Source organism: Mustela lutreola, chromosome 14 (genome assembly GCF_030435805.1).
Source record: "Mustela lutreola isolate mMusLut2 chromosome 14, mMusLut2.pri, whole genome shotgun sequence".
Classification (NCBI taxonomy): Eukaryota; Metazoa; Chordata; class Mammalia; order Carnivora; family Mustelidae; genus Mustela; species Mustela lutreola.
The window spans coordinates 43,312,514-43,338,073 of NC_081303.1; the positions used below are offsets into that span (position 1 = coordinate 43,312,514).

The 25,560-nt window shown below is 37.2% G+C and overlaps 2 protein-coding genes across 3 annotated transcripts in view; one reads left to right on the forward strand and one right to left on the reverse strand.

Moving 5' to 3' along the window:
* The window catches only part of CFHR5 (complement factor H related 5), a 28,630-nt gene extending 24,428 nt beyond the window's left edge, over window positions 1–4,202 (forward strand). The window contains exons 9-10 of the mRNA XM_059145830.1: window positions 2,345–2,527; window positions 3,769–4,202. Of these exons, the coding sequence (XP_059001813.1) occupies window positions 2,345–2,527; window positions 3,769–3,965 (380 nt within the window). The 3' untranslated portion in view covers window positions 3,966–4,202. The remainder of the gene's footprint in view (window positions 1–2,344; window positions 2,528–3,768) is intronic.
* Window positions 4,203–23,766: 19,564 nt separating this feature from the next.
* F13B (coagulation factor XIII B chain) overlaps window positions 23,767–25,560 on the reverse strand; it is a 31,876-nt gene continuing 30,082 nt past the window's right edge. For both annotated transcript variants that reach the window (XM_059146665.1, XM_059146666.1), the window contains one exon: window positions 23,767–24,429. In XM_059146665.1, coding sequence (XP_059002648.1) covers window positions 24,396–24,429 — 34 coding nt within the window. In that variant the 3' untranslated portion in view covers window positions 23,767–24,395. The remainder of the gene's footprint in view (window positions 24,430–25,560) is intronic.

A 25,560-nucleotide genomic window follows, 5' to 3' on the forward strand; every position in this document is an offset into this window, starting at 1 on the left:
GCAAGTCTTGGACACCTGTTGGGTGTCCTTACAATTTACCTAAGTTCTGACACTGTCTTATCCACCCAGAGACAGCTTCAGATATGACAGGTTAAAAAATGCCCTCTTAGAAGACTACTTCTTATACCCCCACTTCAGAGGCCAGTTCCATGTCTAGGCTGCCATCTGTGTCTTTGACTGACTGGCTATATACATCAGAGGTTCCCACAACCCCTCTCCGCGAGTTTGATTAATTTGCTAAAGTGACTCACAGAACTCAGAGAAATGTTTTACTTACTAGATTATGGGTTTATTATAAAAAGACGTAACTCAGGAACAGCCAGATGGAAGAGATGTATAAGGCAAGGTATGGGGAAAAAGCAAGAACTTCCATGCTCTCTCCAGCCCACACTTTCTCCCCACATTTCCACAAGATCACCACCCCAGAAACATCAGAACCACGTCCTTTTGGAGTTTTATGGAGGTTTCATTACATAGGCAGATTGATTAAAACTTTAGCCATTGGTGATTGATTCAAACCTCCAGTCCCTCCAGAAAGTTCCACCTTCTAATCACATGGTTAGTTCTCCTCACAACCACCCTATCCTCGGGTTACCTTTGAGTTTTCCAAAATTCATCTCATTGACATAACAAAAAACACATGTACTGCTCTCATCACTTGGGCAATCCCGAGGGCTTTAGGACCTCTGGGCCAGCAATGGGGAGAAAAACCAAATATTTATCATAAATTACATTACCAGAGCTGGTGTCCTAGAAGCAATGCCAAGGAATATCATTCAACAGGACAGTGAACATGTCAGAGACTACCTAGAATGAGACAAATTGACTGATGGCTGAACAATGAATTTAGCTACCTAAAGTAATTGGTAACTTTGCTTAGTTACTTCAGTAGGGGGGAATACTTATTTGCAGTGTGTTCAGGAGAGGATGTGAGGTGATTAAGTCAGACCAGGGAGGCTAGGAAACAAGTAGTTTTGCTCTCATAGGCATAGGGAAATGAGGCAGTAACTAGATGGGGTTGGGGGGGTAGGTATGGATAAAAGGAAATTTTACCTTACTCAGTGTGACATTTTCAGCATGTTTGTATATTGGTGAATGATTTGACAGGTAAGGAGAAATTGATAATACAGACAAAAGGGGACAATTCATGGAGTAGGGTCTTTGCTGAATTTAAAGGGGAAGGAATCTAATGCTCACATGAAAGAGTTAGTCTAAGAAAAATGCAGAACTAGTAACTCAGTGAAACAAGAGGTAGAAGAAATTTGGGATAAGAGTATTTATTTGGCCATTTTTTATCTATATCTTTGGTGATGTATGGGAAGAGAAATCAGTACAATGGAATGTATCCCCGCCATTCCTTTTTTTCTTTTATTTTTTTTTTTAAGATTTATTTATTTATTTGAGAGAGAGAGAGAGTGAGCAGAGGAAGGTGCAGAGGGAGAGGGAGAGAGAATCTTCAGCAGACTCCTCACAGAGCGTGGGTCCCAGTGTGGGGCTCAATCTCACAACCCTGAAATCATGACCTAAGCAGAAATCAAGAGTCAGGTTAACCAATTGAACCACCCAATTGCTCCTGTTCCCCAGCCATTCTTTTTAAAAAAGATTTTATTTATTTACTTGAAAGAGAGAGAAATGAGAGAGAGCACGAGAGTGGGGTGAGGGGCAGAAGGAGAAGCAGACACCCCGCTGAGCAGGGAGCCTGATGTGGGACTCGATCCCTGGACTCTGGCATCATGACCTGGGCTGAAGGCAGACACCTGACTGACTCAGCCACACAGGTGCCCCATCCCAGCTACTCTTAAAATGAAATTCAAACATTTATTGACAGAGAAAGATGCTGTGTTATTATTTGGAATCAGAAAACAAATGGAAAATAGTATGTCAATAATTTATTTCAGTAGAACTATGAGTTTATGATTATGTACTGATCATAAAATATTTGCATAAAATAACAGTAGTCCCAGAGGATAGAAGTGGAAAGGGAGTTTTTTATTTTTACCTTTCTTGTTTAAATAAATTTTTTATGAAGATGATGGACAGTAGACCAGATAAGATTTACTTATCTGTTCCTTTTGCTTTAAATAAAAACTATTTTTAATACTTATACTTGCATGTCCTTATAATACATATATATTTAATACTTCAGTATATTTTACTTTAGGGTAAAAAGAACCACTATAATAGTTTTGGCTATCAGGTTGTATTATCAAAATTATATAATCAGATACTTGAGCTCTCAGACATCATATAAGACATGGAAGATAGAATATAAGGAGATTTATTTGTACTATTTTAAACTACATGTTGGTTTTCTCTCAACCCATAAATGTTGTTTACTTTCCAGAGGCCACACTATATTGCGGTCCCCCTCCACTTGTTAGCAATGGAGACATCACCTCATTCCCATTATCAGTATATCCTCCAGGATCAACAGTCCAGTACCGTTGTCAGTCTTTCTATGAGCTTCAGGGCTCCATAGAGGTAGCATGCAGAAATGGACAGTGGTCAGAACCACCAAGATGCCTAGGTGAGTTCTTCATGTTCTCCTGGAATCTGATATTTGTTATTCATAGTAAACTTTTCATGGACTAATTTCATAGGATGACTTCTACTTCAATTGAATTGAGCTGAAAACCTGCCTGACATTGATCAAGCCATTTGGCAAGTATTTGGAGGAGTTAGGACCAGCATCCTGGTCCCAAATTTCATGTATTCAAGCCTGACGCTTTGGTGGCTTCTCATTTCATGTCTACAGAAAAGTAAGGGAGGAAAAAAAGTCAGCCTCTCCTTAACAGTACAAGGACTGGTCTGTCACATGTCATCAACAAAATACTTGGTAATGTATCTTACAATCTCCTGGGCTTTGGCAAATCTAGGGAAGTTCCTTATGGTTGCCACTGCCTCGGATGGCTCCTCCCATTTGACCTTGGACTTACTTCACCAACTCTGAACAAGTCCCATATCAGAGATGATGGGCTATGGAGAACACGCTGCTAGTAGGGACAGGGTGTACTATTTACTCAGGGGGATGCTACCTCCAAGAACGCTGAATTTAAAAAAGTAGTGGACTCTGATCATGGGGGAAAGTAACACTTCTCTTTTACAGAAATCAAGGTTTCATAAAAGTCACGAACCATCAATAATTAGTTTGTGGAGAAAGAATGCTAAATAAATAATATAATAGCTCATTGATAGTTACCTTCAAGAATATACTAAGTGAATACTTAAAGAGATGACTGGTTTTTATATATATTGTTGCTTTCTTCAGCCAACTTTCTGTACTGTAGATGGAAATAAACTTATTTTTACTAATAAGATGTTAATATATTCATGTGCTCACACTGTGCACATTTTGGAAACAATGTAAAAGAGAATCCTGAGTTGGGAAAGGAGGGTGAATGAATAACATTGACCCTAATAGAACATTTTAATTTAATCCTATTGGTATGTGGCATTTAGGTATATAATGCATAAGAATTAAGAGCACAAGGTCTGAAGTCAAACTGCCAGTTTCCATATTCTGACTCAAAACACTCACTCAGTTGCATGACCTTGGAAAACTTATTCAACCTTTCTGAGCCCCTTTCCCTCTTATGTAGCCCAGGGGAAGGATATGTAGTATTTAGAGAAAATGCATACAAAATACTGAGAACAGTATCTGGCAAACTCAATAAACAGTCGTTTTAATATTCATTCATAATTTTATTTAATTCTTGGAAAGGAAAATTTATATTATTAAGAATTTATTTTTATTATTTCTTCTTTCAGATGCCTGTATAATTTCTGAAGTTAACATGAACAAAAATAATATACAGTTAAGATGGAAAGACATCAGAAAACTTTATGTGAAAACAGGTGATTTTGTTGAATTTGACTGTAAATGGCCGTTTAAAGCAAAGACATCAAAGGAATCTTTTCGGATTGTCTGTCAGGAAGGGAAATTTGAATACCCCATGTGTGAATGAACCCAGCGTAGTTCCGTTGAATATAATTTTAAAAGGTAGTTGTACATGGGGCGCTTGGGCGACTCAGTGGGTTAAACGTCTGCTTTCCGCTCAGGTCATGATCTCAGTGTCCTGGGATCGAGTCCCGCATCAGGCTCTCTGCTCAGCGGGGAGTCTGCTTCTCCCTCTGCCCTTCATCCTGCTTGTGCTCCTCTCTCTCTCTCTCAAATAAACAAATAAAATCTTAAAAAAAGGTAATCCTACATGTATACGTATGCATTCTTTTCTATACTTTATTCTTTCAAGTGTTGTTTATCTCCGTCTTACTTTGAACTTGGATTTTCAGAGGTTCATAAGTTTAGAAGCTGAGAGCAGTGCTTCGGGTATTAGGAGGACTACATTATACCTGGGTAAATCTTAGCACTGGGTCCCCTGTTTGTGCAGTACCCACAAAAAGTGAGCATGGGCCTCAATTCAGTTAATTCCCTCTAACCTCTTCCAACTGTCTAAAATTTATAAGATAACTTCAATGCTTTCTGAGCCTACTTCTTCTGAAATAAAGTTGTTAATGTACTATCTATCTTCCTAACATCATAAAAATACAAAAACTATCACCGCTTATGCTTGTAGCAAGCATTAGCAAATATTAATAAGTCCTCTAATGGGAGACTAATTATTCATCAAGTACTAAATAATCCCTAAAGGCACAAATACATAATCTTCCACAAATGAGTACAAGACTGAAATATTTACAAATCCTAGTACAGCACTTCCAGTATAGTCAAGAGGTGATAAAACATACACAAAGGTAACCCTAGTTATAAGCAAAAATTATGATGTTACAATACTACACTTCTAAGACTACCTAGACATATTTAAATACTTAGAGATAATAGGGAAGAAATACAAAGTATGGCTGTAACAATTCAATGTAGTTTGAGGTTATTAGGTTAAGAAATTAAATACTTGCAAATTTTTATATTTCCTATATTTTATAATTTTTCATTTTGAATTATATTACTATTACAATTAGATGAAAGTTATCAAGAACTGTGATTAGAGACCAAGAAAGTAGATGAGAGTGTAAAGACCCTGTAGGTCATGAAGCTGATCTCAGGAAAAAAACTCCATTATTTTTTGATGTACTATAGTTCAGGGAAATACTGAACAGGAACTTTTAAAAATATACTTTGCATGTTCCTGTATTTTAGGTAGCATTTCATAGTTAAAATATTTTTTGGTCATCAGATTTCTTTTTTTTTTCTTAAGTATCTATGAATATGCTGACAATAAATACAGGTAAAAATTAAGGCTTAAAATCTTCACGACTATGGATATAGCAATAGATTCTTCAATATGACATCAAAACATAAGCAAGCAAGAAAAAATAGACAAATTGAACTTCATCAAGATTACAAACCTTTATGCTTTAGACAATACTGATAAGAAAATGAAAGCACAATAGATATAATAAAAGAGTTGCAAATTATATATCTGATAAGGGACTCATATCTAGAATTAAAGAACTCACCACTCAAAATAGAATGACAATCCAATTTTAAAATGAGCAAAAGATCTAAATAGACATATCTCCAAAAAATATGTATGAATGGCCAGTAAGCACATGATAAGATACTTACCTTTATGAATCATGAAGCAAATGCAAATAAAAATCACCATGAGATACTACTTTCCACCCACTAGAATGGCTATAATCAGTCAGATAGTAACAAGTGTTGTTAAGAATATGGACAAATTGGAACCCATATACACTGCTGATGAGAATGTAAAGAGGTACACTCAATTTGGAAAACAATCTGGAAGTTGTTTGAAAGGCTAAACATAGAGTTATCATAGAGTCAGTAATCTAATTCTAGATATATACCAAAAGAAATAAAAACATGTTCACAGAAGCATTGGACATGAGTGTTCATACCAGAATTATTCATAATAATCAAAAGTAGAAACAACCAAGATACTTAGCAAAATACACAAACATATATCTTATGTAATATTTAGTTATTATTAACATTATTTAGTTATTTGTGTTTAGTTATTAATATTATTTAGGTATTATTTACAAACACATATCTTATATAATATCATTTAGTTATTATTAATATTGTTTAGTTATTATTTATGTAATATTATTTAGTTATAACAAAGGATAAAATACTATTACGTGCCACAACAGGGATGAACCTCAGAAACTTTAGGTTTAGTGAGAAAAGCTAGTCAAAAACGACTACATATTATGTGATTCCATTTACAGGATATGTCCAGAATAGACAAATATAGAGGGACAGAAAGTAAATCTGTGTTTGCTTAGTGTTGGAGTGGGGAAGCAGGGGCTGATAGCTAACAGCAGTAAATGTTCTAAAATTAATTGTGGTGGTGATTATACAACTTTGTGATTATACCAAAAAACATTGAACACACAATCCATTTTAAATGAGTGAATTGTAGGATATGTGAATTATAGCTCAATAAAGTAATTCAAGAAAATAGTGGCCAACTTTTTAAAATCATGACAAATACTGGAAATTAAAAAATAAAATGAAAAAATTAAGACGTATTAGAATTTATAATGAATTTATACCAACTCAAAGATTGATGGCGTTGAATAAAAAAGTAAAAACTTGTAACTCACACTGGCTATCTCTTAAAGCAGCTAATAGGAGGAAGGCAGGTAGAAGTTTCATTTCTCCTCCTCAATTCTGAGGGGGAAATCTTGAAAGGAAACTGTTTTCTTTCATTCTCAAACTATTTGTGGCACACATTTCTAAACAAGTTGCTTGAGCAGCAGTGTCGTATTTGAGTAGTTTTGCTGTCCTTAGCTTTCTACTCTCCTCCAAGATGTAACGAAAAAAAAAAAAAGGAGGCATAGGATTGGAATGGAAATTGCAGAAAGCATTTCTTATAGGTAGTTGTCAGGTGAGCAAATGACGTGATATACAAATAACTAGAAGAACATGATCCAGACCCATTCTCAAGAGAAAGATAATCAAGAGGTGCCTGGGTGACTCTGTTGTTAAGTGTCTGACTTCGGCTCAGGTCATGATCCCAGGGTCCTGGGATGGAGATCCACATCGGGCTTGTAGGAAACCTGCTTCTCCCTCTCCCACTCCCCCTGCTTGTGTTTCCTCTCTAGCTCTTTCTCTCTCTGCCAAATAAATAAAGTCTTGGAAAAAAAAAAAAGAGAGAGAAAGACAATCAACATACTGAGTGCGAGATGATCCAGATATTGGAATGGACAAGTATTTTATACAAGATTTATAGTTATTCTAAAGAACATTATAAAAAAATGCTCTCAATGAATAAAAATATAAGACATTAATAGAAAAAGAGAAACCATAAAAGAGAAAGAAATTCTAGAACTTATAGTTCAATATCTGAAAAAAAAATCTTCACTGGGGAGACTTACAACAGATGGAATTGACAAAAGACCATGAGCCTAAAAATAAATGGAAATAATGGAAATAAACAATAGAAATAATCCAATTTAAATTAAAAAAAGAAAAATAATTATAAAATGAGTTTGTGGGAATGGCTGCACAATAGAAAAAGGAAATGTGTACATGGAGTCTGAGAATGAAAAGAGAAAGAATATGGAAGAAAAATTACTTGAAGAAACAAGACCATCAACTCCTCAAATTTGATGACTGAGATAACTATATAGGATCTAGAAAATTAATAAAGTCCATGTCCGATAAATACGAAGAAAATATAATATATACAAACTACCAATAGCGAAAGATAATGAGATTCTTGAAAACAGCCATTTAAAAAAAGATGCATTTCATACAATGGAATTGTATTGTCTTATTGGCAGATATGGAAGCTGGAAGAGAATGAAAAACAGTTTTTAAGTACGAAAATAAAACATTTTGAACCCAAAATAATGTCTAGTGAAAAAAAAATCCAAGAAAAACAAAGCAAAATAAGCACATTTTCAGAAATAAGACAAGTAAAATAATTAACTAGGGCAAGTCCTTGCCAGGAGACCTGCACTATCAGGAAAAAACAAACAAACAAACACACGCATGGGGAGTTAGGAGGGCAGAGAAAGAAGTTAGGGAACCCTAAGATTTTCTCGTTCCTCGAATGCAACTGGATAGTTACCAAATCATTCTGAACCCCCGAGGAAGCAATCAAATATCTGAGAAAACAAATACTGCAATTCTACAAGTGGAAAATGACCACTGTCTGGAAGATAGGAGGTGCAGAGACTAGAAGCTAGGTAGAGCCCAGGGTAGGCGAGGGGAGGGAGCCTGCTTGCCGGGGGGTGGGGGGCACCCTTGGGGGGAGCACCCTAAGGTAGTATAAGCAGCGGAGTGCAAAATCATAACTTTTAGAAATCTGCTACAGTGGGGGACGTGCCTGGCTTAAATGTGCTCAGAAGCGGGGTGGAATGCCAGGTGTGACAGTGTGGTCTGAGGATCCCTGGGGTCACCAGAAGATCAGGTGCTGCCCAAGCGCGAAGGAGTTCCCAGGCCTCAAGAGCCCGGAAACTGGCTGAGAACAGTGAACTGTAGGCGCCGGCTTTCTGCTCTGTGCTGCCATGAAACTTTGAACCATTGCCTGCTCCTGAGACCGCTTTCCTGGAAGGGGCCCAGCAAAATGCAGAAAGGGGGGCAAGACCCTCCCCGAGAGGAACAGCAGGAGTCCTTAAAATTTGAAAATTTGAAACTCAGTTGCATGCCCGAGATAAAAATGCTCGGCCAAATTCTGGGTGAACACCGAGTTCTTACGGAAACTGGGGAGACAGATTCATTGCTCTTCTGTGAAAGCTCAGTGAAGAGTGGAGGGTGCCTATTTTCAGCTTCCGAACTAGGGCACTGCCGTATTCATACCCATCAGCGCTGAAAGCCTTCAGGGAGCAAAACAGCACCACCTAGTGGAGCCCAGCGGCGCTTACACTGAGCCCTGCCTCCCTGCGCCCTCCTGTCCACTAGGGCAAGTCCACCTGAGAATGGCCGCAACAGACCCTTCCCTCAGAAGACAAGATCAAAGAAATCCTTCACACTAAGTTTACTGATCGTGAAGGGCTCCAGAGCTTAAGCTCTTGGGGGAAACAGTATATAGCATTCTTTGTATTTTTATTTAGTCTTTTAGTGTTATTTTTTCAGTTATTTTCTTATTTTTTCAATTCTTTTTAATTCCTTTTAAATTTTATTTTTACATATTTTTGTGTATTTATTCTTATTTTTGTTTCCTTTCATTGTATTTTATTTATATATAATTTGTATAATTATATATAATTATAATATATAATATATTACATATGTTATATAGATAATATACATAATACATACATATATAAATATCTATATATACATATACATCTAATATACATATATGTATATATGTATATATAATACATAATATATTTATTATATATATTTATAATATATAAAATATAAAATATGTAATATGTGCATATATATGGTTATATGTAATTATAATACATAATTATATATAATTATAATATATAGTACATAGTGCATATATAATACATACATAATCACATACATACATTAATATATAATATTATGTATATTATATATTTATGTAATATATATATCTTTTTTTCTTTAGGGATCTAGTCTCTTTTTTAACAAGCCGACCAAAACATATCCCAGAACTAGTTTATTGTTGTTATTGTTTTTGTTGTTTTTTTCCTTTTTCTTTCTTCTTTCGAGTGGAAAGAGAAACCAAAAGTAACACAGACCAGAAAGGAACAGAAACAATCTATAGAAACAGTGACTGTTCAGATAATACAATGGCACTGAATTTATATCTTTCAATAATTACTCTGAATGTAAAAAAACTAAATGCTCCAATCAAAGTACGTAGGGTAGGGGCGCCTGAGTGGCTCAGTGGGTTAAAGCCTCTGCCTTCAGCTCAGGTCATGATCCCAGAGTCCCAGATCCCTCTGGGATCAGGTCAAGATCCCAGAGATTGCAGGATTGAGCCCCACATTGGGCTCTATGCTCAGCAGGGAGCCTGCTTCCTCCTCCTCTCTCTGACTGACTCTCTGCCTACTTGTAATCTCTGTCAAATAAATAAATAAAATCTTTAAAAAAAAATGTAGGGTATCAGAATGGATAAAAAAAAAAAAAAGACCCATCTATATGCTGCTTACAAGAGATACATTTTAGACTCAAAGACATCTCCATGTTGAAAGTGAAGGGGTGGAAACCATGCATCATGCTAATGGACATCAAAAGAAAGCTGGAGTAGCCATCCTTATATCAGGCAAACTAGATTTAAAACCAAAGACTGTAATAAGAGACAAACAAGGACACTATATCATAATAAAAGGGATCTATCCAACAAGAAGATCTAACAATTGTAAATATTTATACTCCTAACTTGGGAGCAGCCAAATACATAAATCAATTAATAACTAATTAAAAGAAATCCATTGATAATAATACAATAATAGTAGGGGACTTTAACACTTATTCACAGTAATGGACAGATCATCCAAGCAGAAGATCAACAAGGATAGAAGGCACACTGGACCAGATGGAACATTTAATCAGAACATTTAATCCTAAAGCAGCAGAATACACATTCTTTTCAGGTGCACATAGGACTTTCTCTAGCATAGATCACATACTGGGTCACAAATCAGGACTCAACTGGTACAAAAAGATTGAGAACATACCATACATATTTTTTTTTTTTACCACAATGCTATAAAACTTGAAGTCTAGCACAAGAAAAAATTTGGGAGGATGACAAATACATAGAGGTTTAAAGAACATCTTACTAAAGAATGAATGGCTCAACCAGGAAATTAAAGAAGAAATTAAAAAATACATTGAAGCAAATGAAAATGAAAACATGACAGTTCAAAACCGTTGGAATGCAGCAAAGGCAGTCCTAGGAGGGAAGTATATAGCAATACAGGCATACAAGAAGCAAGTAAAGTCTCAAATACACAACCTAAACTTACACCTAAAGGAGTTGGAAAAAGAATAGAAAATAAAGCCTAAATCCAGCAGGAGAAGATAAATAATAAAGATTAGAGCAGAAATCAATGATATAGAATTTTTTTTTAAAAAGTAGAATAGATCAATAAAACTAGGAGCTGGTTCTTTAAAAAGAATGAACAACATTGACAAACCCATGCCCAGATTTATCAAAAACAAAAGAGAAAAGACCCAATAAATAAAATCATGAATGAAAGAGGAAAGATCACAACTAACACCAAAGAAATACAAACAATTATAAGAGAATATTATGAGCAATTATATGTCAACAAATTAGGCAATCTGGAAGAAATAGAAAAATCCCTAAAGACATATAAACTACCAAAACTGAAGTAAGAAAATAATAGAAAATCTGATCGGACCCATAACCAGCAAAGAAATTGAATCATTAATCAAAAATCTCCCAACAAATAAGAGTCCAGGGCCAGATGGCTTCCCAGGTGAATTCTACCAAATGTTCAAAGAATTAATACCTATTCTTCTGAAACTCTTCCAAAAAATAGGAATAGAAGGAAAACTTCTAAACTCATTCAATGAGACTAGCATTACCTTGATCTCCAAACCAGACAAAGACCCTAATAAAAAAGGAGAACCACAGACTAATATCTCTGATGAACATGGATGCAAAAATTCTCACCAAGATACTAGCTAATAGAATCTAACAGTACCTTAAAAGAATTATTCATCATGAACAAGGGGTTTTATTTCTGGGCTGTGGAGGTAGCTCAGCATCTACAAATCAATCAACAACAACATACCACATTAATAATAGAATAATAACAATATGATCCTCTCAATAGAAGCAGAGATAGCATTTGAAAAATATAGCATCCTTTCTTGATAAAAACCTTCCACAGTGTGGGGATAAAGGGAACATACCTCAACATCATAAAGGCCATATACAAAAGACCTACAGAAAATATCATCCTCAATGGGGATAAACTGAGAGCTTTTTCCCTAAGGTCAGGAACATGACAGGGATATCCATTCTCACTGCTATTGTTCAACACAATACTGGAAGTCTTAGCTTTAGCAATCAGACAACAAAATGAAATAAAAGGCATCCAAGTCAGCAAAGAAGTCAAAACTTTCGCTCTTCACAGATGACATGACACTTTATGTAGAAAATCCAAAGGACTCCACCCCAAAATTGCTAGAACTCATATAGGAATTCAGCAAAGTCACGGGATTAAAATCATCATACAGAAGTCTGTCACATTTCTATGCACTAACAAAGAAGCAGCAGAACGAGAAATCAAGAAATCTATCTCACTTACAATTGCATCGAAATCACAAGATACCTAGGAACAAATCTAACCAAAGGGGTAAAAGAACTGTAGAATGGTTATGAAAGAAATTATGGAAAACACAAAGAAATAGAAAAACATTCCATGCTCATGGATAGGAAGAACAGATATTGTTAAAATGTCTATGCTACCCAAAGCAATCTATACATTCAATGTAATCTCTATCAAAATGTCACCAGCATTTTTCACAGAGCTGGGACAAGACATATCATTCTAAAATTTTACAGAACTAGAAAAGACCCCAAAAAGCCAAAGTAATTTTGAAAAAGAAAATCAAATTTGAGGTATCACTATTCCAGACTTCAAGCTTTATTACTAAGCTGTAATCATCAAGACAGTATGTTACTAGTACAAAAACAGACACATAGATCAATGGAACAGAATAGAGAGCCCAGAAATGGACTCTCAACTCTATGGTCAACTAATCCCTGACAAAGCAAGAAAAGGAAAGAACGTTCAATGGAAAAAAGACACTCTCTTCAACAAAAGATGCTGGGAAAATTGGACAGTTACGTGCAAAAGAATGAAACTGGACCATTTCCTTAAACCACACACAAAAGGAGACTAAAAATGGATGCAAGACCTAAATATGAGACAAGAATCCATTAAAATCCTAGAGGTGAACATAGGCAGCAACTTCTTTGACCCTGACTGCAGCAACTTCTTGTAGAATCATCTCTAGAGTCAAGGAAACAAAAGCAAAAATGCACTATTGGGACTTCATTGGGATAAAAAGCTTTTGCACAACAAAGTTAACAAGAAATAAAACTAAAAGGCAGCCTACAGAATAGGAGAAGATATTCACAAACAACATATCAGATAAAGGGTGAGTATCTAAAATGTTAAAGAACTTATCAAATCCAATTCCCAAAAAACAAAAGTCCAGTTAAGAAATGGGCAGAAGACATGAACAGATATTTCTTTAAAGAAGACATACAAATGGCCAACAAACACATGAAAAAATGTTCAACATCACTTGGCATCAGGGAAATACAAATCAAAGCCAAAATGAGATACCATCACACACCTGTCAAAATGGCTAAAATTAACAACTCAGGAAGACAACAGATCTTGGTGAGGATGCAGAGAAAGGGGAATACTCTTATGCTATTGGTGGGAATACAACCGGGTCCAGCCATTCTAGGAAACGTATGGAGTTTCCTCAAAAAGTTAAAGAATAGAACTGCCCTCTGACCCAGCAATTGTACTATTAGGTATTTATCCAAGGGATGCAAACAGTGAATCAAGGGGCACATGCACCCCAATGTTACAACAGCAATATCTGTGATAGCCAGAATATGGAAAGAGCCCAGATATCCATTGACAGATGAATGGATAAAGAAGTCTTTATATATACAGATATATATAGATACAGATATAGATATAGATATCAGCCATCAAAAGAACGAAATCTTGCCAATTACAACAAGGATGAATGAGAGGGTATTATGCTAAGTGAAATCTGTGACAAAAATACCATACGATTTCACTCATATGTGAAATTTAAGAAACAAAATCAATGAATACAGGGGAAGGGAAGGAAAACTAAAATAAGATAAAAATAAAGAGGGGGGCAAACCATAAAGGATGCTAAACTCTTGGAAACAAACTGAGGGGTGCTGGTGGGGGTGAGATGGGGTAGTTCGGTGATGGGCATGGATGAGGGAATTGATGTGTTGAGCACTGGGTGTCATATGCAACTAATGAGTCACTAAATTCTACCTCTGAAACTAATAATACACTATATGTTAACTAAATTCTTAATTTTAAACAGAAATTTTTTAAAAAAAGAAATATGTATGGGGCGCCTGGGTGGCTCAGTGGGTTTAGCCGCTGCCTTCGGCTCAGGTCATGATCTCAGGGTCCTGGGATCGAGTTACGCATCAGGCTCTCTGCTCAGCAGGGAGCCTGCTTCCCTCTCTCTCTCTCTCTCTGCCTGCCTCTCTGTCTACTTGTGGTTTCTCTCTGTCAAATAAATAAATAAAATCTTAAAAAAAAAAAGAAATATGTATGAATCTAACATGAATTTTTAGCTATAATCGCTTCCTTCTCAGGGTTTTTCCTGGTAACTATCCTTCAGTCACCTAGTTTGAGAAGGAAAATGTAAGCCACTCTTGCAAACCAGTAGCTCTTCTCAGGTATCCCAAAACCTGTCAGTCCTATTATTTACTGTTGGTTCTTCTCACTTGAAATACATTTAAGAAGATGAAAATCATATCAGGCAACTTTTCTGACCACAACAATATCATACTCAATAAGGTATTATTAGTAAGCCACATTGAACAATGCATTAAAAAGATCATTCACCATGATCAGGTGAGATTTATTCTGGGGATGCAAGGATGGTTAAGTATTGGCAAATCAGTATGATATACCATATCAATAAAACTAGAAATTAATCACAAGAAAGGAACTTGGAAAAAACACAAACATGTGGAGTCTAAACAAGATGCTACTAAACAATCAATAAGTCAATGAAGAAATCAAAGAGGAAATGAAAAAAAACATGGAGACCAATGAAAATGAAAACACAACAGTCCAAAATCTTTGGGATGCAGCAGAAGCAGTTCTAAAAGGGAAATCCTTAGCAGTACAGGCCTGTCTCAAGAAACAAGAAAAACTGGGGCACCTGGGTGGCTCAGTGGGTTAAACCTCTGCCTTCGGCTCAGGTCATGATCCCAGGGTCCTGGGATCGAGCCCCACATTGGGCTCTCTGCTCAGCGGGGAGCCTGCTTCCTCCTCTCTCTCTGCCTGCCTCTTTGCCTGGTTGTGATCTCTGTCTGTCAAATAAATAAAAACAATCTTAAAAAAAATAATTAAAAAAAAAAAGAAACAAGAAAAATCTACTAAACCATCTAAACTTACACCTAAAGGAACTAGAAATAGAACAACAAAGCCCAAGGTTAGCCGAAGGAAGGAAATAATAAAGATCAAAGTAGAAACAAATGAAATAAAAACTAAAATCAAACAAACAAAATAAAAATAATAGGAAAGATCATTGAAACTGAGAATTGGTTCTTTGGAAAGATAAGCAAAATCAATCAATGTTTAGCCACAGATAGCAAGAACAAAAAAAAAGGACAAAAGTGAATAAAATCAGAAACAAAAGAAGAAAAGAAAGACAAAAGAAATAGAAATGATTTTAAGATATGACTATGGAGAATTATATGCCAGCAAATTGGATAAAGAAATGAATAAATTCTTAGAAACATACAATCTTCCAAAAGCGAATCAGGAAGAAATGAGGAATCTGAGCAGACCAATTATTAGTAACAACAACAAAAAAATCAGTAATCAAAAAAACACAAAAACAACACCTCCCAACAGACAAAAATTCAGGACCAGATAGATTTATAGATGAATTCTACCAAAGAAAAAGAAGAGTTCATAGGTAAAATACCTGTTCTCCTCAAAGTAGTCCAAAAAATGAAAGAGGAAGAAAAACTTGCAACCACATTTTATGAGGCCATCAACACCCAGATACCAAAACCAAAGACACTACAAAAGGAGAAAATTACAGGCCAATATCCCACATTATACAGTAATTCCAATAGTGAATTTTTGCCCAAACAAACATACACTCATTTGGAAAGATACATACATTGTTAGGTTTATTGCAGCATTATTTTCAATACCCAAGATATGGAAACAACCCGCATGTCCATTGATAGGTGAACGGCTAAAGAAGATACCGTGTATATATATCCCTCTCTTGTGTACTTCTGGGGCATAGAGGGAATCATGTTAAGTGAAACTAGTCAGAAAAAGACAAATGCCCTATGATTTCACTTATATGCGGAGTCTAAAAAAAATCAAAGAAACAAAAAGCAGAAACAAATTCTCAAATACAGGAAGCAAACTGGTGGTTGCCAGAGGGGAAGATGGTGGGTGGGGGCTGGGCAAAATGGGGAATAGGAGGTATAGGCTACCAGTCATGGAATGCATAAATCATGGGAATAAAAGACACAGCGTAGGTAATATAATCAATGGTAATGTAAGAGCATTGTGTGGTGACTGATGGTGGATAGGCTTGTGGTGAACACAACGTAATTTATAAATTTCTTGAATCACTGTGTTGTACACCTGGAACTAATATAACAGTGTGTGTCAACAATACTTCAACTACAAAAAAATTAAGGCTGAAATGCACCTATGTTCCCTGAATTTTCCATAATAGAATAACCTGAATAATGGAACAAGAAGCCAATTTGCAGTGAGTTGAGGAGCTATTAGTCCGCACCATTTCTTGTAATTTGTATTTGTGCTGTATGGTATCTTTATTCATTTTTCTATTTTTCTGTCCTTTTTTAGGTCAATTTTTATTTTCTTACTGTCCGTATGTTTTCCATTTTATTAAGGTTTCTGTTTATTTGGCTTCATTTCTTCCTTTTTTAAAAAAAGATTTTATTTATTTATCCAGGAAAGAGAGAGAGGCAGAGGAAGAGGGAGAAGCAAGCAGCCTCCCCACAGAGCAGGGATGTCTATGCGGGACTCCATTCCCAGGATCCCGGGAACACAACCTGATCCGAAGGCAGACACTCAACGGGCTGAGCCACCCAGGTGTCCAATTTCTTCGTGGGGTTTTTTTTTTTTTTTTCTGTTTTACTTACATTCTTTCTCCAACTATTAGATTTGGTTGTTCAATACATTTTTTTCCAAGATTTTTATTTATTTATTTGACAGGTCACACGTAGACAAGAGGCAGGCAGAGAGAGAGGGGGAAGCAGGCTCCCTGCTGAGCAGAGAGCCCAATGTGGGGCTCAGATTCCAGGACCCTGAGATCATGACCGAAGCCAAAGGCAGAGGCTTTAACCCATTGAGCCACCCAGGCACCCCTGTTCAATACATTTTTAAGAACATTAACTGATATATTTTTTAAGCTAATATTTTCTCTGAGCACTATTTTATTTATGGTCCATGAAGTCCATGAAGAAATCCTGCAATTTTAGTTCATATTTCCATTTCAACCCAACTTGTCTAATAAAAAGTTTGTACATTTTTAGAATAGTTTTTTTTGTTTTGCTTAAGTTGTAAATGCATATAATCAGAGAATTTTACTTATATTAATCTATTTGGAATTTAATTGGATTTTTTAATGGCTGAATATATACAGACAGTTTTCATGACTGCTTCATGCCCACTGTTATTTGGGTACAAAATTAACATAAATTTGTAAGATATATGTTATTGACTACTTGTTGGAATGTCCTATATCCTTTATCTGTTTTTTGTTCACATGAAGTATTTTAGACTGAAAAAGTTACTCGCCTTATTACCTGTCTGATGTAGTTCCTGCTTTATATAATTTATTCCCACAAGCTTCAGGCAATGTCTATTTGTCCCCATGAGAAACAATAAAATTACAACTTTTTCCTTTCTTCTTCCCTCCCTCTCCTCCATCATCTAATTTTATTGAATGTTCAGATCTTTCTTGGCATTTGTATTTGTTGTTTTACATATATTTAGAATTTGATTTCCTTTCAGCTTTAAATTATTTGATATCTACCTATAACCTATAAAGGAAGGAATGAAGGGAGGAAGGAATTAAAAACAGAAGAAAGGAGAAAGGAAGTGAGGAAAATAAAATAACTGAAAAGTCCATCAATCAGAGAATGATTAATTTATTCTGTTATTCTCCAGCTTTTGACTATCGACATCTTATAATGAGATCAATCCATGTGTACTGATACGGGCATAGGTCTATCATATACCAAGTGAAAATGAAAGTCTTGGGGCGCCTGGGTGGCTCAGTGGGTTGGGCCTCTACCTTCGGCTCAGGTCACGATCCCAGAGGCCTGGGATCGAGTCCCGCATGGGGCTCTCTGCTCAGCAGGGAGCCTGCTTCTCCTCATCTCTCTCTCTGTCTGTCTCTCTGCCTATTTGTGATCTCTCTCTCTGTCAAATAAATAAATAAAATCTTTAAAAAAAAAAAAAAAGAAAGTCTTAGAACAATGTATACAATGTATGATATGCAATATATATGCCACCCAATACATACAAAACCAAAAAAAAGGCACAAATGTATAAAATACATTTTTAACTGTGTATAGTAGCATCTGGAAGCCACGAGCAAATTCAGAATTTCTGGACTGAGGAAGTAAATCTGGAGTTTTGAGGGGAATAAAGAGAATTTTCATTCTTTATCCTGTTTACATTTGTATTGTTTGAACTGTTTTACAATGTACAATGTACAATGTTTTACAATTGTACGTGACAAGAGTAATACATTACTTCAACATTGTAATTAAAAAAATATCTGGTCATAGAAAAATTTACTTGATGCTAAATACATTTTATACAAAGCGAATTTTTTAATCTTTGGAAAATTTAATTTGGACCATACTTTCTTTGTCTTGCTGAGAACATCTGTGTGTTTTGGGTTCCACAAGCCGCAAAGCGGCAGTGGGTTTCTGGCAGGTTCCCTTCTGAGGGCCTTGTAATGTGCACTGGAGTATATAAAATACAACGCAATGCTCATTTAAAGACTAAAATAGTTCCTGAGGAAATGAAGTGTATAAAAACAAATTAAAATCCTTGTCAGTTGAAACCTTGCCTATTGTGGGATGATTAGTCTTAAATTACATTTGAGAAAAAGTGTATTAGGTAATGTATTTCTCAGCTTGGGTTAGACTTTTTAATACTTCCCATGCTCTCCATTTTTCCTCCAAAGGAATCAAGCTGAGTTTCCCTGAATTCAGTTTTCATGTGTAATGTTCTCTGGGGTTTCCATCTCTCCCTATGAAGTAACTTTTTGTTACTTTCGCTATGAAGTAACGAACAGATACCTATGAACTTAACTTCCCTTTGAAAAATTAGTTTCTCTCTGCAGAACCAGGCAGCGCCCTTTTAAACTTTGGAATACTTTTAAACTTTTGGAATAAACTTTGTTGACTCAGCTGCTCTATCCTGCAGGGGTGGCAAATCACCTAAACACAGTTTGCTTTTATGTTCATCATGCTAAAGATAATCTTATAACATATTGTTCTCTAAAAAGCAAAATGGAAAAAGCAAAATGGCCGTTATTGTAACATTATGCTCAACACTTCACACGTTCTCACTGAAGTGAGGACTCATGGAAACAGTTTGCCAAACTGCCTTGTTGGGCTGCACTTACTTCCTCATTGTCTGACTTTTTCAGTGTCTCTGGTCCCCTCACTCCTTCAGCTCCCCTGTCCACATTTCCTGCCTCATTCCCAGCAGTGACTTCCCTTCCTCCACAGGAGAGACAGGAACTACCTGACGAGAGTCACCTCCCAGCCAAGAGCCACCCTCTCCTTGCGTCTCGGACCCCATCTCTTCTCCTTTTTCCAAGAATCCTCTGCAATCTGTTGTGCAAAATTTTCTCAGTATCTTCCACTTGTCCTTCTTTCCTCACCCATTCCCACCCCAATTAGAACATGCTCAAATTTTTCCATTAAAAAAAGAAAAAATCCCTGCTTTATCCCAGTTTCGCCCCCAGGCCACCCTACGTCTCTTCCCTTCACGATCACACTTACTGCCAAGCTCACTATAGTCAGGTCTCTTGTTTTTTTGTACCTTACGTTCATCCCTCAACCTGTTCCTCTCTCAGTTTCACACTTAACAGTGATGTTCCTTTCAAGGTAATCAATAACATCGAGACCGCATTTTCGATCTTCATCTCTTCTGGTTTCCATTGGAGCCTTCCAGCCATTCCTTACCAGTTTCTTTCATCGTAGCTTTTCCTAGGGCAATCGCTACACTTCAGATACCCTCTAAACTGTGAACTAGGCCTGCAGCTAACCCTGAAAAACTCATCTATTATCCTAGTTTCATAGACATCTGCTAACCAATAACTGCAAATTTTGCTGAGCTCTGTTCTGATACCCAGGCTCATATAATTCTCATAGGTTGGGTTCCCAGACTGTGGGATGGAGATTAGCAGCCAAGAACATTATTTTTAAAGACTTTATTTATTTATTTGACAGAGATAGAGAGATCACAAGTAGGCAGAGAGGCAGGCAGAGAGAGAGGGGGAAGCAGACTCCCCGCCAAGGAGAGCCCGATGCAGGGCTTGATCCCAGGACCCTGAGATCATGACCTGAGCCGAAGGCAGAGGCTTAACCCACTGAGCCACCCAGGCACCCCCAGCCAAGAACATTTTTAAGGTATACTCTTAGGATTCACATCTGTGGAAGGGATTGGAGGGGAGCAGTGTTGCCTGTGAACTCTGGGTACCTCTGAAGCTGGGATGTCCCTGTAGAAGTGCCCCAAGTTGGAATGAAGGGTCTTTTCTTAATAATTCCTATTGGCCAGTGACTGGTTAATGACAGGCCGCCCTCGGAAGGAGCCATGACCTTGGGAGGAAAGATTTTCTTCAGCTGAATCCACTGCCTTAGGAAGCCGATAATTGAGAACTTCTGGCAGCTGAGAGAGTAAGTCTTCTTGAACCTTTTGTCTGCCTCACCCCCACCCATATCTGATCGGTCTAGATGTCATGATGATGTTACACCCTAAATATCTCTTGCTCCAATCTAGCCTGCACCCTCCCTGCTGCGGTCTGTGTTGATATGCAACCCTCCCAGGAGTTTCCCAGGTAGTATCTGAAACTGACCCCTGCACTCAGAGAGCAGGGAGAAACTGAGGAAAGGCAGCCCACCTCAGGTGGGTAGGTGGCAAAGGGAACTTACATATGAAGCTTGCCTTGGACAGCAGCAAGATGACAAGGTCCCGGTACCTGCTCATCAGATCTTGAAGTTTATATAGAGGTCTTAACTAGGTTCAGTCATGCAGACCATGCAGGTGTTCTCAATACCGCATGACTGTCTGAGTCTTTGGAGTAACCTCTGGGGATGGGAAAGGCAAAGGAACGGACATTCTAAGGACAGGGAGGGAGTAAGGAGCTGGGGTCCAGCTCACAGGTCAGCCGGTGGCCATTTATTTTTCATGACCATCCCCAACAGCCTCCAGTGTAAATTGCCATCGTATTTCGCTTGGATGATGGCATTCTTTTCTTGAAAGTGGTTTCCCTACAAGACAAAACCAGAGAGGGAGACAAACCATAAGAGAATTTTTTTTTTAAAAGATTTTACTTATTTATTTGACAGAGAGAGAGATGCAGCAAGAGAGGGAACACAAGCAGGGCGAGTGGCAGAGGGAGAAGCTTGCCTCCCACTGAGCAGGGAGCCCAGTGCGGGGCTCCATACCAGGACCCTGGGATCATGACCCGAGCCAAAGGCAGACGCTCACAACTGAGCCACCCAGGTGCCCCCCATAAGAGATTCTTTTTTTTTTTTTTTTAAAAGATTTTATTTATTTATTTGACAGAGAGAAATCACAAGTAGTCGGAGAGGCAGGCAGAGAGAGAGAAAGGGAAGCAGGCTCCCCGCTGAGCAGAGAGCCCAATGCAGGACTCGATCCCAGGACCCCAAGATCATGACCCGAGCCGAAGGCAGCGGCTTACCCCACTGAGCCACCCAGGCGCCCCCCATAAGAGATTCTTAATCTCAGGAAAGAAACTGAGGGTTGCTGGAGTGGAGTAGTGGGGGAGATGGGGTGGCTGGGTGATGGGACATTGGGAGGGTAAGTGCTATGGTGGGTGCTGTGAATTGTGTAAGACTGATGAATCACAGACCTGTACCCCTGGGGTAAATAATACATTACAAATTAATTTTTTTAAAGATTTTATTTATTTATTTGACAGACAGAGATCACAATTAGGCAGAGAGGCAGGCAGAGAGAGAGAGAGAGGAGGAAGCAGGCTCCCCACTGAGCAGAGAGCCTGATGGGGGGCTCGATCCCAGGACCCTGGGAACATGACCTGGGCTGAAGGCACTCAATCCACACGGGCTATTAACTAGCTTCTTAGAAACATCGTGTTCTCTGCATATGTTTTCCTCATGAGCCTCCCTCACCCTAAATATTTTTTCTCCTTTCAAGGCTCAGCTTATATATCACTTTCTCAGGGAAGCCTTTCTCGAGCATCCTCTGGGACCAGGCTGCACCCCCTGGTGTTCACTAACAAAGAGAGTGTCTTTCCTGATAGACGCCATCTTGTGAGGATTTGGTCAACATCTTCCTCTCCCATCAGGGCACATGATCCACAACAACAGAAACAATGTGTCTTACTCCCTGTTTTATCACTAGTGCTCAGCAGATGCCTAGCCTAGGGCACATGCTTAATATTTGACTTTGTGTGTGCCCTCCCCTCTCTGTGGCATGTCTTCTCTAGGCTGGTGGACCTCAAAAACTTAATTTCCTCCTCCTCCATGTCACCACTTTACTCTGTACATGTTTCCTGTATTGCATTTTTCACACATGTATTTATTTAGCATTTAGTTTGCTAATTGACGGCTCATGAGCCACGTGGCTCACAAAACATTTTTAGATTCCCCATCCACATATAAAAATCGGTAGATTTCACAATTGAAAAATCAGAAGACATGACAATACTAAATACTTAGTCCCAAGACAGTTACCCAACTTGAGCAAATCTTCTGTCTTCTGGGATAGAGCCGGTGCTCAATATTGTATATTAATGGGTTGATTGATTAATTGAAAATGATTAACCCTTTTCTGTTGATATTTAATTTCAATCAAATTTCAATTTTATGGGATCCACTGTGGACAATAACTACTAGAATAGTGAAAGAATGATTATGAACTCAAGGACAATTCTGAAATATACACATTTAACACTGAATGAATTCATATTTAATCCACGGTTAGGTCCAGTTGTCTTTCTTTCTTTTTTTTTTTTTTTTAAGATTTTATTTATTTATCAGAGGGGGAGAGAGCGAGCACAGGCAGACAGAATGGCAGGCAGAGGCAGAGGGAGAAGCAGGCTCCCCGCCGAGCAAGGAGCCCGATGTGGGACTTGATCCCAGGACGCTGGGATCATGACCTGAGCCGAAGGCAGCTGCTTAACCAACTGAGCCACCCAGGCATCCCAGGTCCAGTTGTCTTTCAATTGAAAATTGTAATTGTAGAAAATTGTCATCATATTGAGAAGGTCTTGAGTTAGGTGAACTGATTAGCTTCCAGATAAGAAAACGTGCTATTCTAGTAACAACAACCTGTCTTACTAAGGGCCCTAGTACCCTAGTAGTGCTATTACATGTGCTTATGCATGAACCCTAATAACAAATGGAAGTATGACTGTTACTTCAAACTAAAAAGCGACAGTGTGACTCTTTGAAGTCAACAGACCTCGGTAATATTGACACTCTCAGGCTTTGTTGTTTGCAGGACTGATTTTTGATGTTATAATCTGCATCATTCAGATAATTCCTTAACTTAAAAATATTACTTGAAAGAGTAAAATATAAAAATGGGAAGGGTTATTCTTTCTTTTGTCACGTTCCTTGGGCAACATTTTAACATATGGATAGTTCACCATTATTATTATTATTATTAATCTTGAAACTAATACTACAGTTAATTTTTAAAGTTTTTTACATTTAGAAAGTGTGAAGGGCAGTCTTTTCCATATTTAATACAATTGGTTCCATGGTGTAGTGGTTAGCACATCTGTTTTACATATTTAATACAATAAATCCTCCAATATGATGTATAGTTTTTTTTAAATTTTATTTATTTATTTGACAGAGAGAGACACAGCGAGAGAGGGAACACAAGCAGGGGGAGTGGAAGAGGGAGAACAGGCTTCCTGCTGAGCAGGGAGCCTGAGGTGGTTTGATCCCAGGACCCTGGGATCATGACCTGAGGCAAAAGGCAGAGGTTTAACGACTGAGCCACCCAAGCGCCCCTATGTTGTATAGTTTCTTATCTCTAGTGTGTTTAATTCTTTAATACTGACATAAAGATTGAATTAAAAGTACCAGAAAACTCTAATATCAGTGAATATCATAAAAGCAAATATGTTGAAGGCAACAATATAGCACAATGAATGGATATGAGGAAACAAATATTTTAACATATGGATCAATCTTTTTAACAGAGGGAAAGCATGCAATAAAGGTTAGGTTACATGTCAGATCAGTCAAATTAGAAAGGAAACATGTTCTGGCTTATTTATAAATAAAAAATGTTCAACATAGACAACTTAGATTCATATCTTCAAGCAAGTTAAAACTTAGTGGTCTGTAATTTTTCTTCTAAAAATTATGTTTTATAAAGGATTTTACGGTGTGTTGATATACTATTCTTCTTTCTGTCATACATTTTTATGTCCTGAAGTGTTGTTGATAAGACAGCATCCTTGATGACAAAGAGAAAGGAAGGAAGAGAGATTTTTTGAAATAAGCATCATTTTTGGTCAAGTGTTTATTATAACTTAGCTCTTCAACATTTCATATAATTAGTCATTGTTTTAGTTAGTTATTGATAAAAGCAAGTAGACAGACTTGGTAGATTTACCACCAATTCCTTTTTCAAATCTCTGTTATCTGATACAGTAGTACCATTTTTTAAACAATTTTTTCCAAGTCACTTACCTCTTTTTGTTTTTGAAATGAGAAATCCAAGATACACCAAAACACTCAAATACATATAAAATTTTTCTGTCCTGATTTTACCATAGTTAGAAATTTTTAAAGTTTTCCACCCATGTGTGTCTTATGAATGTTTTTATAGACTGTTTAAAGTATCAAAAAGTTGTCCTTATGTTGTTCATATAGTTCATAGTTCATAATTAGAACACATACACTTTACCATGAGTTATTTTTATAATATTATTTTTTAAAAAAGATTTTTTTTATGTATTTCAGAGGTAGAGGGCAAGTGCAAGCATGAGCGGGGGAAGGGCAGGGGAAGAAGCACACTCCCTCTGAGCAGGAAGCTGATGCAGGGCTTGATCCCAGAACCCTGGGATCATGGCCTGAGCCAAAAGCAGATGCTTAACTGACTGAGCCATACAAGCACCCCTAATTTTATAATATTATTAATCAGACATAAAGTACAATTTCCATTTAAAATTATATCTTTAAAAGTCTCAAAATCCTGGGGCACCTGGGTGGCTCAGTGGGTTAAACCGCTGCCTTTGGCTCAGGTCGTGATCTCAGGGTCCTGGGATCGAGTCCCGCATTGGGCTCTCTGCTCGGCGGGGAGCCTGCTTCCCTCTCTCTCTCTGCCTGCCTCTCTGTCTACTGTGATCTCTCTCTGTCAAATAAATAAATAAAATCTTTTTTAAAAAAGTCTCAAAATCCTGATCTTATAAAGTGATTTACATCATTTTTTCATATTATTATAATATTTTACTAAAGACAAGATTATATTTCATTCATCAAGAAATATAAAACAGTGTTATTGTTTTTCTGTCCGACTTATTTCATTTAGCATAATACCCTTTAGGTCCACCAATGTTGTCACAAATGGCAAGATCTCACCCTG